This window comes from Capricornis sumatraensis, chromosome 23, assembly GCF_032405125.1.
Source record: "Capricornis sumatraensis isolate serow.1 chromosome 23, serow.2, whole genome shotgun sequence".
Lineage (NCBI taxonomy): Eukaryota > Metazoa > Chordata > Mammalia > Artiodactyla > Bovidae > Capricornis > Capricornis sumatraensis.
Window position 1 is genome coordinate 24,049,388 of NC_091091.1, and position 16,855 is coordinate 24,066,242.

The following is a 16,855-nucleotide window of genomic DNA, read 5'->3' on the forward strand; positions in this document are numbered from 1 at the left end:
TTTGTTTTTCTCCCGCTCTCAGTCACGGTCTGCAGTTGCTCCTTTTCTCTTTCCACCCACTTTTCTCTTCTCACATCCCCATCTCCATTTCTGACCTTTTCCCTGAGCTTTGTTCTTCCATTTCAGCCTTTTTGATGGGCTCTTCGAAAGGTCTTGTTTTCTTGAAGGGCGTTCTTCCTCTCTTCCCAGCTCCTATCACTGCCCTTCCTAGTGTTTCCACCTCCACGCATGGAGTCCCCGTTCTTCAAGTCACTCAGAGCAAACTTTTCTTGCAATTTTCGACGCCCCTCCTTTCTCTCCTTATGCTTTTCTCTCTTACGGTTTCACTAAATTATGTTCATTCTTTATCCATGGCTCCTCTCATGGCAATCTTTTTCCAGTCCTGTGGTTACTGCCTTTGTGTACGTCTAGACTTGATCTTCCTGAAACCGTCTCAAGAACCTGTGAGCAAGGAGCTCCACAGTCAGACCTGCTCACCAAACTCTCTTTTCAAACCCGTCTCCCCTTCTTCCCTGGTAAACCCACTGAGCCTGCTGTTGCCCACCTCTGACCTTCCTTGACACTGTTCCCTTCTCTTGGCTCAAATCCTACTCCTCGTTAGATTTTCCTTCCTGTGTAAAATTTGTCTTTATACAAGAACAGGAGGTAATTTTTTTCTCTCTCCCTGAAATCCTTGTGTTCTTCTTGTCTTTTTCCTCATGTGGAATTTTTGTTCACTGCCTTGTATCATGGCGTTTCATGTGCTCTCCCCTTACCTGAACTGTGTGCTCTTGGAGCACAAAGGCTGTCTTCTCACAAGGCTGCACAGGCTCTCCTATAGGACCCTGTGTGGTCAGGGTTTTAGCACCTTTTGGGTTGCAGGTTGATTTTGTATAATAGCAAGAGAATTGGTTGGAGATTGATAAAACTAGTATTTTCCATCGAGTGAAGGAAAACCTAAAAGAGAGACAACAGATGGTTTTCTGAGGAAGGGATTTGAGAAAAGACTTCCATAAATGGGAATTTAGTGTAGAATAAAAGGGAGTGATCACAGTGATAAGAGTTCGTGTTCGTGGGTGACAGTGTAGCATACTGATTAAGAGCTTGTTTTTGGGTCACTTCATCTTTCTGAGCCCCGTTCTCCTGATTTATATGAGGGTGATGATTGTGTCTGCTTTATAGAATTGTGAGCATTAAGTGAATTAATAAAGCAGTGTGATTGTTGGCACAGTTCCTCTTCAATAAGTGGTAGCTTAAGTTTTGTTTATGCATGGTAAAGGATGTACCATGAAGGTACACTCTTACCAAAGAGGCAAGAATTACAGGTAAGATGAGCGAGAACTTTCCTGATCCTTGGCTTAGAAATCTAGAATACAACTTGCTTATGAGGGTTTTCCAGTAGCCCAGAAAAATGCATGTTGATATTACCTACCATGAAAAGATTATGGTGAACCCTAAGGCTGGGGGAATGAGTAAAGCACAGCCTGTCCCAGAAGAAATGGTGAGAGTGAAGCAGTTGTGATCAAGTTAGAGGAAGGAAAGAAGGAAGAACCGTAATGGAAGGACATTTCTTAAGGTGCTTTTCCAAGACAAGAGAAGTACCAGTGCCATGGTGCCTCTTGGGTGTCTGGATGACCAGGGACTGGCCTTCGGGGTGTTTGCTCAGTTGGTCACGACTGTAATAGGGAGAGAAGAGTGAGTTCTGCCCTCAGGAACCGGTTTAGTCCTCCCTGTTTCATGGTCACAAACCATGTTGGCCCTTGACCCTGACTCTGCTCCGACTCAGGCTCCCATGGGACTGCCTGGATGATGGTCACAGCGTGCTTTCTCAGTGTTGCCCCGTGGATGGGGCAAGAGCCCCATCCCTCTATCCCTGGGAGGGCTCTTGAATCCATGAACTGGGGTGCCGGGGACTACTAAGTTGAACTCATGGAAATTAAACATCACACTACCATCCCCAGTGCACCTCCAGCTAAATCCAGTTTCTCATATTTAAGATGCATTAACCTTCTCCTCTGTCTAAGTGGGAAAGGGCTACCTGAGGCTTTTTACTTCCTTGGTATTGTTGGGAAAGGAATTTAGACCAAAATCTGAGGAAGGACTAAATCTTGCATAGAATTTACAAAGAGGTTCATATAAGTAGGCTGAAAATGCTCCCTTTTTCCTTTTCACAGGGGAAAGTGGAAGTAGAAGCTGGAAAAGAAGGTATGAAGTTTGAAGCCAGTGCTTTTTCATACTATGGTGTGATGGCCCTTACAGCCTCCCCAGGTGAGTGTCCTTGTCAGCCTCAGGGCAGGGCTGGTGTCAGGAAATAATGCCCTGTACTGTCACTTTTACCTCTGTACCTGCTGGCTAAACACAACGCTTGTTTCTTTTCTTTATGAACTTTTTATTGAAGTTGCATACAAAAAACACTGCTCACCTCATACATATATACCTCTGAGCATTTTCACAAGTTCAGCTCTCCTATGTAGACCAACTCCCAAATCAGGAGACAGAAAGGGCATCACCAACCCTCAGAGGAAACCACCGCCCCCCCCACCATCCCCTTTAGTCACTGTCTCCCCACAGTACCCACTGTCTTGACTTCTGAGCCTTGACAAGTTTTGCCTCTTTTTGAACTTCAGCTCAATGGAATTATTACACTGAATCTGGCTTCTCCCACCCAGTGTTGTCCTGGTCACCTTCATCTGTACTGCTGTGCGAGCTTACACTCTTCTCACTGCTGTATAGTGTTCCACAGTGTGTGCATATACACCAGTGCGTTTGTTCTTTTCGTTGCTGGTGGACACAGGGGTAGCTTCATATTGGAGGCAACTGTGAATTGTGCAGCATACCGCTGCACACGTCCTTTGGTGAAAACACTTCTGTCAGGTCTATATGTAAGAGCGGAGTGTTGGGGCCCGTGTTAATAGCTATTGCCCCACAGTTTTCCAGAGTGGCTGAGGAGTTTCCACACGCCTGCCCCTGCTAATGAGGGTTCCAGTAGTCTTACGTCCACCTGTCCACCACTGGATAGTTGAATCTTTTAGGTGTTAACTATTCTGGACTTTTAAAATTTCCACTTTTCTAAGGATAATTGAGGTTGTTGATATATATCCATTGCCTATAGTTCTTCTTAACTAGAGAGCTGGCCAGTTAAGTCGGCCAAGTAAGGGTGGGTATACCCTCAGGGTATCAATCCAGTGCTCTGACACAAAATGCCAGAAAGCGGGGTCTGTGCTAGTGTGAATGTGGCTGCTGAGACTTGGCTCACCTCTGGGATGGGACTTGAATGGTCTCTGTGTAGCTCTCCTTTGCTTTAACTGGGCAGGGAGGTGGGCTTCCCTGGTAGCTCGGCTAGTAAAGAATCCACCTGCGGTGCAGGAGACCCCGGTTCCTGGGTCGGGAAGATCCCCTGGAGAAGGGATAGGCTACCAACTCCAGTATTCTTGCCTGGAGAATCCCCATGGACAGAAGAGCCTGGCGGGCTACAGTCCATGGGGTCAAAAAGAGTTGAACAGGAGTCAGCACAGCACAGCGCAGCAGGGCAGGCAGGTAAACAGGGCCTGGAGTACCACCTTGTGGTCAAAATGCCTAATGACATGCTGTGTTGCTAGGAAATACCTTCCTTATAAACCTCAAACTTAAAAATCACCCATGAAGAGTGCTGAAAACCAGTCTCAAAAAGGGGAGGGGACGTCTCCAGACAAGTCTGTGTTGTGACCTTGGTCCTCATTTACTGCATCACACGGTGTCTCAGGCACCCAGAGATGTTACAGTTAGAAAGCAAGAGAAGGTCAAGAATTCTGAGGTTCGAAGCCTCCCCTGCACCCACGCATCTTCTCACTGCCTTGGTGCAGGTTACTGACTTCCATGGGCCAGCATCTCCATTGTCAAGTGCCAGCTGACACCCAGTGTGAGCACAAGCCTGTTGAACCCACATAATTAATAGGTATCTGCTGTAAACCTGAAGATGATCTTCTGTTTTCACTGCTAGTAAAAGGACAGGGACCTTCTTAACTAGGTCGAGAAGACCTGAGTGACAGCCTGAGTTCCATCATTTATGGGTCTCCCAGCTGAGAAAGGCCCTTGGCTTCCTCACTATTAAAAGGATATAAGATCATCCCCTGTGATTGTTAGAGTAGAATGAGGTGATACTCATACAAGGGCTTTGTAACCTTTAAGGAATAAGAGGAAATGTTTATATTAACACAAGGTGTTGAGATTGTGACTCTTGCTTGGCAACCACCCTCATGTTAGCCCCAGGTTAGCAGAATCAGTGTATAAGGCGGCTTTGAAGAGAAAGCTAGTCCTCTTTGTAAAAATGTAAGTTGTACATTTTTATTGGTCACTAGTTCTTGAAACCTAAATATTAGCCCAGTTCATACTGAACTGTGGATTCATATAGGGGTAAATTGCATTCAGAAAAGGAAGAGCAGGCCTTCCATATAGAAAGCATGTGAAGCTGCAGTAGCCTTCCCTAGTATGTAAATGTCCAGAAGGAAGAGACTTAGCATCCTGTTACTACAAAAGCCCAGCATTTTACTTGACTTTACAATTAGGATTCAGGGATTTGTATATCCATTGAGAGATGCATTAGTATTGTAACTCAAGATTATGTTTCTATTTGTTATTGTTGATTGCCTAGAAAACCCTGTGGTAATCAGCTACCAAGTCCTGCCCAGTTATTTGTCAAATTAAATCTCAATTAAAAAAAAAAAAACCTCCCCAGGAAATATGACCCCTGCCTGGTAGGGCATTTTGTCTGACTTTGGTCTGCTACTCCCAGGAAATCTGCGTATGATGTTCTTTATTTATTGGGTTGCCCAAAAAGTTCGTTTGGGTGAGCATTTATGGGAAATGAACGAACTTTTTGGCCAACCCAGTACCTTTCTCTGATACTTTGAATTGCTTTGGAATACTTGGCAATTTCAAACAATCCGGTCAAAGTTACAATCAGACTAATTAAGAGTGTAAATGAATTGAATAACTAATTACTTGGCAGAGACGGGGATGCTGTAGGCTGTGCACTGAATGAACATCGCGGTGTTTTGGCAAAAGCGTCTTGGGTCATGCTCCTGGGGCAGATGACGGGTCGAGCTCCCAGTCTGTGTGGCTAGCTGTGTTTGAAGTCCTTAAGAGCACCTTTTGAGCTATAAACCGCAATTGGGTATTAATGGCTTAAGAGGTTTCTAGGTTAGTAAAGAAGCATGTGAGTGGAATTTCTCCCGATTTCAGCCTCCCTATATTCCTCTTCCTGGAAAGCAGTGTGTGTTCTCTTGGTTTATATAATATCATATAGGCTTCTGCATATCTGGAACCTAACATTCGTATGAGTAGAACAGGTAACCACTCCTGTCCCCTGGTACAGAGAGGTCCTGTCTTGCCTTTTGAAACCGTCTCACCCTGTTTTTCTCCATTTTTCAGTTCCTTTGTCCCTGTCTCGTACCTTTGTTGTCAGCAGAACAGAGTTGTTAGCAGCAGGTTCTCCAGGTAATTCTGCATGTTTCTTTTTCATAATTCTTCTGATCGCCTCCCTTGACCCCGCCAAAGCCTGTCTGGCCAGGCCTGCTCCTTCTATTAGGTTAAGGCCATTTTCAGTTTTTCTTTGAGCTCTTAAAAGTCCATTGTTCTGTGACCTAAGGGTGAGCTACCCAGGAAAGCATTAGCCCTCAACAGATGGCAGAGAGGGTTTGGGAGCTGGGAAGGGAATCTTGAAATATGAGCAGCGATGACACTGGGAAAGGAGAGTGGTTCTAACGTGAGTCACCAGTGTTCTCTGTAAGTCCCACCCACACCGCCAACCTTGGATTTTCGTTGCTGCCCTTTGGTTCTTTGGGTGACCTCAGCAGAGTCATGGTGTGTGGAATCTGTAGAGGCCCCAAACCTTCAGCCAAAAGGCTGGAGGACTGTGAACTTTCCTTGGTTCTCCACCCTTGGAGGCCCCAGCATTCCTGTTTCTTTGGTCCTTTTTTCAGATGTCCACGTGAACGAAGTACATGTATTTCCACCTTCCGTCAGGCAGGTGGCCCCACTTCTCCTGTCTCACTTTCTTCTTTTTGAAATTAGTACAGTGCACATTCTTAAGGAGCTCCTGGTTCTTGCCCCGCAGGAGAATGTGGTCATGCCTTCCTAATATGTCCAGCTGCTAAAGAGAACGGCAAAGGTTTAATCTCTCTTTAATTAAAATTGCTGGGCTTTCCTACTTGGTAGTCCAGTTTTTCTGTATTTTGTCCAATACAGCTTCTATTTTAAAATTTGACTGAAACTGTATCTCCTCATCCAGTTTCAGCAAAAGTCTAAAATGCCAATACTTGGTAAAGGAGGCAATACTTACTTGTCTTAGAAGGACCGTTATATTTTTCAGGTCTTTGTTCTTAAAAGATTTGAGGGTGTTTGGCCGTAAGATACTAATCAGGCTGCTTGAATCTGACCAGCTGACAGAAAAGCATGTATACATACATGTGTATACATAAACGTGTATTTATTTAAATGTATGTTGGTATTTTTTTCTTCCCTTTTTATTTGCTGGCATCTGCTACTGATTTAAAATGTCCTAGATACTGAAGTAAAGTGACTTTTGGATGAAGCTCCTGGAAATGTCGTTTGTGTTTCACTTTTTCTTAGTGATTTCATAGTTCAGCCTGTTCCATCTGATCTAGTCATAAGAAAATCCATTTTGGGGGTCCAGGCCTTCAGGCTGCTGGCATTACAATAATAAGATACCTGATGAATGGAGGTTGAACAACACCAGTGATTTGCCAACAGTTCCACACAGGGCCTCACAGCTCTAAGGGAGGAGGCTGGGCTGTTTGATTGTGTCTTTCTAGCTGACTAGCTAATGAAAGGATTCCTGGGTAGGATGAATAAAATAAGCCAAGACAAAAAAAAAAAAAAATTCTAAGAAAGCATAAGCGCAATTAAAATAGTTTTTTTTTTTTTTTGTAATTATCATCATAAAACCTTGGCACATAAATTTGGCAACAAAACCTGCACTGGGGGGTGGCAACTTGAAGTCTTTGTTATCTTTGGGTGTGAAGACTTGCAATCTCACCATATGCTGACAAAAGGTGAGCGTGCTAGTTTCTATTAAGTTGCAGAAAAGGTCCTGGAAAACGGTCTATTGCTCTGGACTGTGGCTGTGATGCCAGGCAGTGGTTTCCTGGCAAAGGGGAGGGTTTATCTCTCAAAAAACAGAGGTTGGTGGGCTGAGAGGAAGCTAACTGGGAGTCTATAGATACCTTGGGAGACCAGAGAAATTGCCCTGTAATCCTCCTCAGGAGAAAAGTAACAGGAGATTGAGAAGCAGAAAGCCTCATGACAGCGATCAGGCAACGCACAGGATCTGATCAAATAAGAAAAGCTCTCTTTAAATGTTTTTATTTATTTATAATTTATTTTTCGGCTGTGCCGTACAGCTTGCGGGATCTTAGTTCCCTGAACCTGGGCCCCCAGCAGTGAAAGCGCTGAGTCCTAACCACTGGACAGCCAGAACATTCCCAAATGTCTTGTTTTCATAACGTTAAATTGAAACTCAAAGAAGTAAAAACCATTTCAGAAGTATCTGTAGATTTGGGGCTACAGCCTGGGGATAGAGTGGGATCCCTTGTTTCACAGATGGTTGCATCTGTCAGCCTGTGCAAAGTTACCAGGAGTGCAGAGAAGCTTGATACTGAGGGTAGGAGAATGGTGGAGAGGTCTGGGGTGGGGCTTCGGGGAAAGATTATAATAATGTTAACGAGGCTCATTCATCCGCACTTACTGGGTGTCAGACCCCATGCTAAGTGCTTTACCTTATCTCATGTTGACTCATCATCAGACCGGGTGCTAGATATAAGCCGGGTGCCCCATATAAGCCGGGTGCTAGATAAGGAATCAGGCTTAGCAAAGTCAGGCCATCTGATCAAAGTTAGGTCACCTGCTAAATAGACGATATCTGATAAATCATTAATTTGCCATGTTCTCTTAAGTGGAAGCAACAAGAGGAAGTGCTGTTGAGTTTAATTTTGACCAACAATGGAAAATTGGCTCCTGACATGAAAACTGTAGAGAAAGTTGTGACATGAAAATTTTGGGAGACAATGAACCCATCATATGAGCTTTCTTGGGTACTTGCCATGTTTTGTTCTGCTTGTCATATTTAAACAGGGACTTTTGCTCAGTGGTCTCTCACATGGTGGTCCGGATGGGCTAAGAAAACATAAAATGCGAGGTGAATGGTTGAATTATTTGGCCCAGAGAAGGAGATTTCAGAGCACTATCTTCAAACTCCTCAGGGCTATTCCAAGTAGCAGAGGAGTGGAAGTTACTCGATAGAGCTCCATAGAGTGGAGAGGCTGTTACTTGAAGTTGAGGAAGCAAATTTTGACGGCTCTGATGACAGACTTTCCTGTCGTTGAAGGGTGGGACCAGCTGAGAGCCAGTCAGAACCACATTGGAAAGAGGAGCCAGCCATCAGATGGGAGACATTGTGCAATTCAGTGTGGGCACTCGGTTGATATTTGTGCAGTAGGTTTGACTAGAAAAGCAAAAATGGAAGAAACCTTGGTGAGGAGTGGTGGGTTTTATTTTTAATGAAATGTGTTAGAAGCTATGGTGAATGTGCCTTTAAAAGTAGCAACATTAGACTCACCTGGATTTCCTTTCACTTTGTTTTAATGAAAAAGTTCATTGAAGACTGCCCCAGCACCTAAGCTAACCTAATCAAACCTTCTAAAGAGGTTTGATGTCTCCCAGGGTGCTTGACTATTCTTGCCTTGAAAACGCCATGAACAGTATGAAAAGGCAAAATGACAGGATACTGAAAGAGGAACTCCCCAGGTCGGTAGGTGCCCAGTATGCTACTGGAGATCAGTGGAGAAATAACTCCAGAAAGCATGAAGGGATGGAGCCAAAGCAAAAACAATACCTAGTTCTGGATGTGACTGGTGATAGAAGCAAGGTCCAATGCTGTAAAGAGCAATATTGCATAGGAACCTGGAATGTTAGGTCCATGAATCAAGGCAAATTGAAAGTGGTCAAACAGGAGATGGCAAGGGTGAACGTCGACATTCTAGGAATCAGCGAACTAAAATGGACTGAAATGGGTGAATTTAACTCAGATGACCATTATATCTATCTACTACTGTGGGCAGGAATCCCTTAGAAGAAAAGGAGTAGCCATCATGGTCAACAAAAGAGTCCAAAATGCAGTACTTGGATGCAATCTCAAAAACGACAGAATGATTTCTGTTCGTTTCCAAGGCAAACCATTCAGTGTCACAGTAATCCAAGCCTATGCCCCACCCAGTAACGCTGAAGAAGCTGAACGGTTCTATGAAGACCTGCAAGGTCTCTTAGAACTAACACCCAAAAAAGATGGCCTTTTCATTATGGGGGACTGGAATGCAAAAGTGGGAAGTCAAGAAACACCTGAGGTAACAGGCAAATTTGGCCTTGGAATACAGAGTGAAGCAGGGCAAAGGCTAATAGAGTTTTGCCAAGAGAACACACTGGTCATAGCAAACACCCTCTTCCAACAACACAGGAGAAGGCTCTACACGTGGACATCACCAGATGGTCAACACCAAAATCAGATTGATTATATTCTTTGCAGCCAAAGATGGAGAAGCTCTATACAGTCAGCAAAAATAAGACCGGGAGCTGACTGTGGCTCAGATCATGAACTCCTTATTGCCAAATTCAGACTTAAATTGAAGAAAGTGGGGGAAACCACTAGACCTTTCAGGTATGACCTAAATCAAATCCCTTATGATTATACAGTGGAAGTGAGAAATAGATTTAAGGGACTAGATCTGATAGATAGAGAGCCTGATGAACTATGGACGGAGATTTGTGACATTGTACAGGAGACAGGGATCAAAACCATCCCCATGGAAAAGAAATGCAAAAAAGCAAAATGGCTGTCTGGGAAGGCCTTACAAATAGCTGTGAAAAGAAGAGAAGCGAAAAGCAAAAGATATAAGCATCTGAATGCAGAGTTCCAAAGAATAGCAAGGAGAGATAAGAAAGCCTTCCTCAGTGATCAATGCAAAGAAATAGAGGAAAACAACAGAATGGGAAAGACTAGAGATCTCTTCAAGAAAATTAGAGATACCGAGGGAACATTTGGAGAAGGCAATGGCACCCCACTCCAGTACTCTTGCCTGGAAAATCCCATGGACAGAGGAGCCTGGAAGGCTGCAGTCCATGGGGTTGCTGAGGGTCGGGCACAACTGAGCGACTTCACTTTCACTTTCCACTTTCATGCATTGGAGAAGGAAATGGCAACCCACTCCAGTGTTCTTGCCTGGAGAATCCCAGGGACGGGGGAGCCTGGTGGGCTGCCCTCTATGGGGTTGCACAGAGTCAGACATGACTGAAGTGACTTAGCAGCTTAGCAGTAGCAAGGGAACATTTCATGCAAAGATGGGCTCGATAAAGGACAGAAATGGTATGGACCTAACAGAAGCAGAAGATATTAAGAAGAGGTGGCAAGAATACACAGAAGAACTGTACAAAAAAGATCTTCACGACCCAGATAATCACGATGGTGTGATCACTCACCTAGAGCCAGACATCTTGGAATGTGAAGTCAAGTGGGCCTTAGAAAGCATTAGTATGAACAAAGCTAGTGGAGGTCATGGAATTCCAGTTGAGCTATTTCAAATCCTGAAAGATGATGCTGTCAAAGTGCTGCACTCAATATGCCAGCAAATTTGGAAAACTCAGCAGTGGCCACAGGGACTGGAAAAGGTCAGTTTTCATTTCAATCCCAAAGAAAGACAATTCCAAAGAATGTTCAAACGACTACACAATTGCATTCATCTTGCACGCTAGTAAAGTACTGCTCAAAATTCTCCAAGCCAGGCTTCAGCAATACGTGAACTGTGAACTTCCAGATGTTCAAGCTGGTTTTAGAAAAGGCAGAGGAACCAGAGATCAAATTGCCAACATCCGCTGGATCATGGAAAAAGCAAGAGAGTTCCAGAAAAACATCTATTTCTGCTTTATTGACTATGCCAAAGCCTTTGACTGTGTGGATCACAATAAACTGTGGAAAATTCTGAAAGAGATGGGAATACCAGACCACCTGACCTGCCTCTTGAGAATTCTATATGCAGGTCAGGAAGCAACAGTTAGAACTGGACAGGGAACTACAGACTGGTTCCAAATAGGAAAAGGAGTACGTCAGGGTGTATATTGTCACCCTGCTTATTTAACTTATATGCAGAGTACATCATGAGAAACGCTGGGCTGGATGAAGCAGAAGCTGGAATCAAGACTGCCTGGAGAAATATCAATAACCTCAGATATGCAGATGACACCACCCTTGTGGCAGAAAATGAAGAGGAACTAAAAAGCCTCTCAATGAAAGTGAAAGAGGAGAGTGAAAAAGTTGGCTTAAAGCTCAACATTCAGAAAACGCAGATCATGGCATCTGGTCCCGTCACTTCATGGGAAATAGATGGGGAAACAGTGTCAGACTTTATTTTGGGGGGCTCCAAAATCACTGCAGATGGTGATTGCAGACATGAAATTAAAAGATACTTTCTCCTTGGAAGAAAAGTTATGACCAACCTAGATAGCATATTAAAAGCAGAGACATTACTTTGCCAACAAAGGTCTGTCTAGTCAAGGCTATGGTTTTTCCTATGGTCATGTGTGGATGTGAGAGTTGGACTGTGAAGAAAGCTGAGTGCCAAAGAATTGATGCTTTTGAACTGTGGTGTTGGAGAAAGCTCTTGAGAGTCCCTTGGACTGCAAGGAGATCCAACCAGTCCATTCTAAAGGAGATCAGTCCTGGGTGTTCATTGGAAGGACTGATGTTGAAGCTGAAACTCCAGTACTTTGGCCACCTCATGTGAAGAGTTGACTCATTGGAAAAGACTCTGATGCTGGGAGGGGTCGGGGGCAGGAGGAGAAGGGAATGACAGAGAATCAGATGGCTGGATGGCATCACCGACTCCATGGACATGACTTTGAGTGAACTCCAGGAGTTGGTGATGGACAGGGAGGCCTGGTGTGCTGTGATTCATGGGGTCTCAAAGAGTCGGACACGACTGAGCAACTGAACTGAACTGAGGGTGCTTAAAATCCTGAGACGTCCTGAGGCTGCCTTTCAGGGATTTTACTGGGGTCAGAGGCAAAGATCACAGGATTGGCTGAGAAGTATGAACAGATAGACCTGTTTTGATCCTTTAAAAACACATACTGACTTAGGAACATTCTCAAGTGTTTTTGCTCCTGGCAAAATGATGCTGTGCTGCCTTCCTGCAGCCTAGGCCTTTATCAAGTAGCTTCTGTGTCTGGGGCCTCACCTCCCCTGACATAGCTTGCAGCCACGGATCTTTACTTATTGGAGACTCAGTGTGTTCATGTGGATGGGGCTGGGAATCTGTTGCAGGAGAAGCTGTGAGCATGCTGTCAGAGACCCTGCAGTTGAGCTTGTTTATTACTTTACGTGGAAAATAAAGAGCTGACTTTGAGTGACATCTGACCTCACTTAAAAGGCAGCTGGTTTTTTTTTTCCCTCCTTTTCCAGGTGAAAACAAGTCACCTCCTCGCCCGTGCGGCTTGAATCACTCGGACTCTCTTAGTCGCAGCGACCGAATTGATGCGGTAACGCCGACTCTGGGGAGTAGCAACAATCAGCTCAACTCTGCATTCCTCCAGGTCTACATCCCCGACTACTCAGTGCGAGCCCTCTCCGATCTCCAGTTTGTTAAGGTGAGGGAAGGGTGGCCCGGCTGGGCCTGGCAGGGGAAGGTCTGCTTCCCTTGTGAGCAGGTGGCTCCCTGGCCCCTGCACGGAGCCTTCCTTGGTCATTTTGCGTGGGCCCTGCCTCTAGCTCCTGGGCCCCTGCCTCCGCCGGGGAAGACCATTGATCTCCCTGGCTCTGTCCAGTGAGCTGCCAAATCAGATGTAGCTTTCTTTTTCAGGGAGTGAGAGCTGGAGATGGTAAGAAAAAGAGGAAACCTTTTCAGCCAGTCTTCACGGACTTCTGAGAAACTTGGAAGATTTGCTAGGGAGAACCCTCGGCTTACCTCCTCCCCCGAGACAGAGCTTTTTTCTCAGTCTGGAATAAAAATGGCTTTGAGGGGATGAGCCAGCTTTAGCTGATGGAAGCCTGTCTCCATTTTCTAGTCTGGGTGGAATTTTGAGACAAACTTTGGATATAGCTTATACCAGTATAAACTGACCTGTTCATAGAGTCAACATGAACTGTAAAAAGTGACTGAAGAATGGTTTTCACCTAGGGCAACTACTTGGGCCCTTCAGGGGATATAAGGTATAATAAATGTACTGCCATGTGGAGAAAAGATAGCCTAAAAATATTATCTTGGTTTGTTTTCTGTACCATCTCCTGGCCCCAGATCTCAAGACAGCAATACCAAAATGCCTTGATGGCATCCCGGATGGACAAGACTCCTCAGTCTTCAGACAGTGAAAACACTAAAATCGAATTGACTCTTACGGAGCTGCACGACGGGTTGCCGGATGAGACGGCCAACCTGCTCAACGAACAGAACTGTGTGACGCACACCAAGGCCAACCACAGCCTGCACAGCGAAGGCGCCATCTAGGGCGCCCGGCCCCCACACCAGGCTGCCGGCCTCCCGCCGTCCGACCGTGAATCCCACTAGTGTGAGCTTGTGTGCCATGCTGCATCCTGCAACGTCCTGACACCAAAGACTCTGTCCCCTTCCTGGAAGCAGCAGAGGAGGCTGGGGAGGGCAGGCATGGAAACCGGAGACAGGAAGTCGACAGCCAGGGCGTGGCATTTCGAGATTATGGAGATGAACTTCTTCCACCCAAATAGAATCATGTTTATTTTTTCAGCTGTACCTTTTATCATTATTCACTCTCCTCCTCCCTCGATTTGCATGAAGTTGAAAATTGTCGCGATTTATTTTTTCCGAGAGATCATGTTTTTAAAAAGTGTCTTTTGCAGAGTTTTAGGTTGTTCTGTCTGAACTCTGCTGTGACCCCATGATGTGACCGTAAGAGGATGGACTTGTCCCTCCAGTGGCCTCCCTTGGGCTCTCCCTCCCCACCGCCCCAGGGAGGGGCACCCTTCCTCTGTGCCCCAGTGGGTGTCGCTGTTGAACTTGAAGGATGAATGACACAGACCTGTGAAGGCTGTCGGCCCTGTGGTGGAGCCCAAACAGGGACCCACAGTTGCTTCTCTGAGCTCAGTGTTGTTTTAAGTTAATGTTTAATGGTGTCTCTTCCCTCAGAAAGGTTTAACATTTGCTTGGAATGCGATTTTGCTCCCACTCTAAGGAATTTTTTTTATCACCAAAATGAATGTTAATGAATTTTAAACTGATGGTTTATTTTTGCAAGAGGCCAGGGTGGATCCCCCCCAACATTCCCCCAGCCTGGGACCTCTGGCTCCGCCAGGCCTCTTCCCCATCTGAACCTCCAGAGCGCCGTCATCCCACCCCACCCCCAGCCTTGCTCTTGTTAACCCAAGATGCTGCTACACAGATGCCAAATGGAAATCTACGGAGTTCTCGAGTAAACTCGAGGTGTGTCGTCCACACTCCTGCCCTTCCTGCTGGGACGGTATGTGGTTGTTAGAAAAGCAGTCAGACCTTCCAGCTGTGCTCTGCGCCCCGCCGAGAAGGCACGTCGACCCACGTGTCTCACGGAGGGAACTCCGGGGACTGCCAGCCCCTGCCCCTCCATCCAGGGAGCCAACTGTCCCTCTTCCCCTCAGCCCTGGGCCCATGTGGCCCAGCAGGGGCTGTGTGTCCCCACCCGAGGACCTCTGTGCCTCCGCCTCGGACTCGGCCCATGCCAGAGAGGCTGCCTGTAACAGCCAGGGTCAGTTTGGTCCCAAACAGGGATTCAGAAACCAAATGTGTGTCATGGCCATTTCATGTGCGTCTCTGTCTTATTTTAATACCAGATTCATCACATGTAGTGAGATCAATGTCAGGAGGTATTTCTTGAATGACTGAATTCTTAACTCTTAGCTGTGTTTTAAGTGTTAACCCAAGGGATATGTGCATTTTGGGGGCAACATTCATAAACTGAAGTGACTTCCTACTGACCACAGTTTTCATGTAGACCCATCAGTCCGCGCTGTGTCCAGTCTCTAGGCAAGAAGATAGCATTTTCTCCACCGGGTCTCACTGCTCGAAGGGAAGCCCCGGGGCTAAGCGGCAGTTTCTTCTCCTTCCTCCAGGTAGGACCGTGCACCCCAGGCTGGGCGTTGGTGGGTGGGAGCTGTGGGGGAAGTACCAGAAACACACTGGGCTTGCCTCCCAGGGAGCAGCGCGGTGGCTCCAGGGTCGCGTGCGTGCCCGGTGCATGGCTTCCCCTGGTACGTCGGTCCTGGAGCATCTTCCCAGAAGGTGCCATGTTCCTTGGTGAGGGAAGTACTGCCTCATTTGGTAGAAGTCACTGGGGTGCCCCCTTAGGGGCTGAGTGGCCTGCTGCCAGCACCCAAGATGCCACCAATGGGATGGCACTGCCACCGTCAGGCTTGACATAAAGTGTAAAGGTCTTGCTTTCTTAAGATGCATTGAGCTGAGCAGCCAGCGTGATGCACACTGCCAGCGTGATGAGACTCTGGAACTGGGATTGTCTGTGTAGGGGGGCATGCAGAAATGCGAGTTCCCTGTAATAAGGGAAACCTGGGCCTTTCTGGGGAAGGTTTCTCTGCCCTAGCCCCCAGGCCACACTCTGGGCCAGGACAGCACGTGCTGTCCCAGTGGAGCCAGGCTGCCAAGCCCATGGTACCTCTGGCCTCCAGGATCTCCACCCATCAGCTTCCCCTGGCCTATCTGCTTCGATCTGCCTCCCCACACAGTCCATCTCTAGGTGCGTTGCTCCTGGAAGGAGCCTCTGGAATCACTGTTAGTGTGTTGGATCTTTTTTGGAGTCCACCTGCTCCTCTGAGAATCCTAAAGCCCTGGTGAGAGGATTCCAGCTGCTGGCTCCTTGGCTTCAGGGAGAAATGGATAACTTGTCCACACTGCCAATACCTGCTCAGTGTGGCTCTTTGAAAAGTCCTCTCTAAAGGAGCTGGTGGCAGGAGGGCTTTGCCGTGGGGCTCCTGGAGGATGAAATTTTAGTCTCCCAAGTTCGTATTTATTTTCTATAAACTACTCTTTATCTTTTTCACACTGTTTTATAGCAACAGGGAATCCCAAGTAGGTCCTGTCTGGTCCCTGAAGGAATGAAAGCTAACGTTTGGCAACAGTTACATCTTCTTTGGGGAAAGCTTAGGACCCTTCAGATGGTAACACTCAACATCTGGGTGATAGATATCTCTTCCAGAGCCCACTTTCCTTCTGGAAACTAACTTCAGGCTATTGAAGGAGAGATGATGGCTTATTGCTTCTGTGAGGCAGGCAAGCAGGAGAATGACTTGAGCTTCGTGTCTATAAACGGGAGCAGGGCAGATAATTGAGATCTTGATGTGTGGTGGCCAGTCCTTAGCACCACCGGTGGATCGTCCTCTCCTTGGGCTGCTGGCTTTGTAAGCGTGGGTGAGGAAGTGGGTCAAGGAGCAGACACAGGGCCTGGGGTTCTGACTCATGTGGGAGCCCTACCGTCCAGCCCAGGGCCTTGCTCTGCTATTCAGCGTCCTCTGGGGCCCCTGCAGTGAGCCCTGGCTCTGAGGGACCAGACAGGGCCACCTCGTGCTCCTGAGCAGCCATTCTGGCATCCTGAAGTTTCCTCCTGTAACTAGATTCTGGTATCCAGGTGTTCCCAGGACAATCTTTTTCTTCATAAATGAGACTTCCTCGTGCTTTAGAGGTTCTCTCTCTCTTAATTCTCTGTTCATCTTGCACATCAGGCAAGTCCAAAATCAAGTGTTTAAACTTTTAGGAGAACAGAACCTTAAGATTCGTGCATGGAAATTGGGATGTTAGTCAACTTATAGTTAGCTTAAGCC

General features: G+C 46.4%; 1 protein-coding gene across 6 annotated transcripts in view; it reads left to right on the top strand.

Moving 5' to 3' along the window:
* Nucleotides 1-14,046, top strand: part of CNNM2 (cyclin and CBS domain divalent metal cation transport mediator 2) — a 168,280-nt gene extending 154,234 nt beyond the window's left edge. Inside the window, exons 5-9 of one of the 6 annotated variants that reach the window (XM_068961556.1) lie at nucleotides 2,154-2,282; nucleotides 3,439-3,463; nucleotides 5,389-5,462; nucleotides 12,496-12,669; nucleotides 13,317-14,046. In XM_068961556.1, the coding sequence (XP_068817657.1) occupies nucleotides 2,154-2,282; nucleotides 3,439-3,463; nucleotides 5,389-5,462; nucleotides 12,496-12,669; nucleotides 13,317-13,526 (612 nt within the window). In that variant the 3' untranslated portion in view covers nucleotides 13,527-14,046. Of the gene's footprint in view, nucleotides 1-2,153; nucleotides 2,283-3,152; nucleotides 3,199-3,438; nucleotides 3,464-5,388; nucleotides 5,463-5,707; nucleotides 5,727-5,810; nucleotides 5,815-7,780; nucleotides 7,786-12,484; nucleotides 12,670-13,316 lie in introns of all 6 variants that reach the window. The other 5 variants (XM_068961558.1, XM_068961560.1, XM_068961557.1 and 2 more) reach the window with 5 other exon arrangements.
* Nucleotides 14,047-16,855: the final 2,809 nt, after the last annotated feature.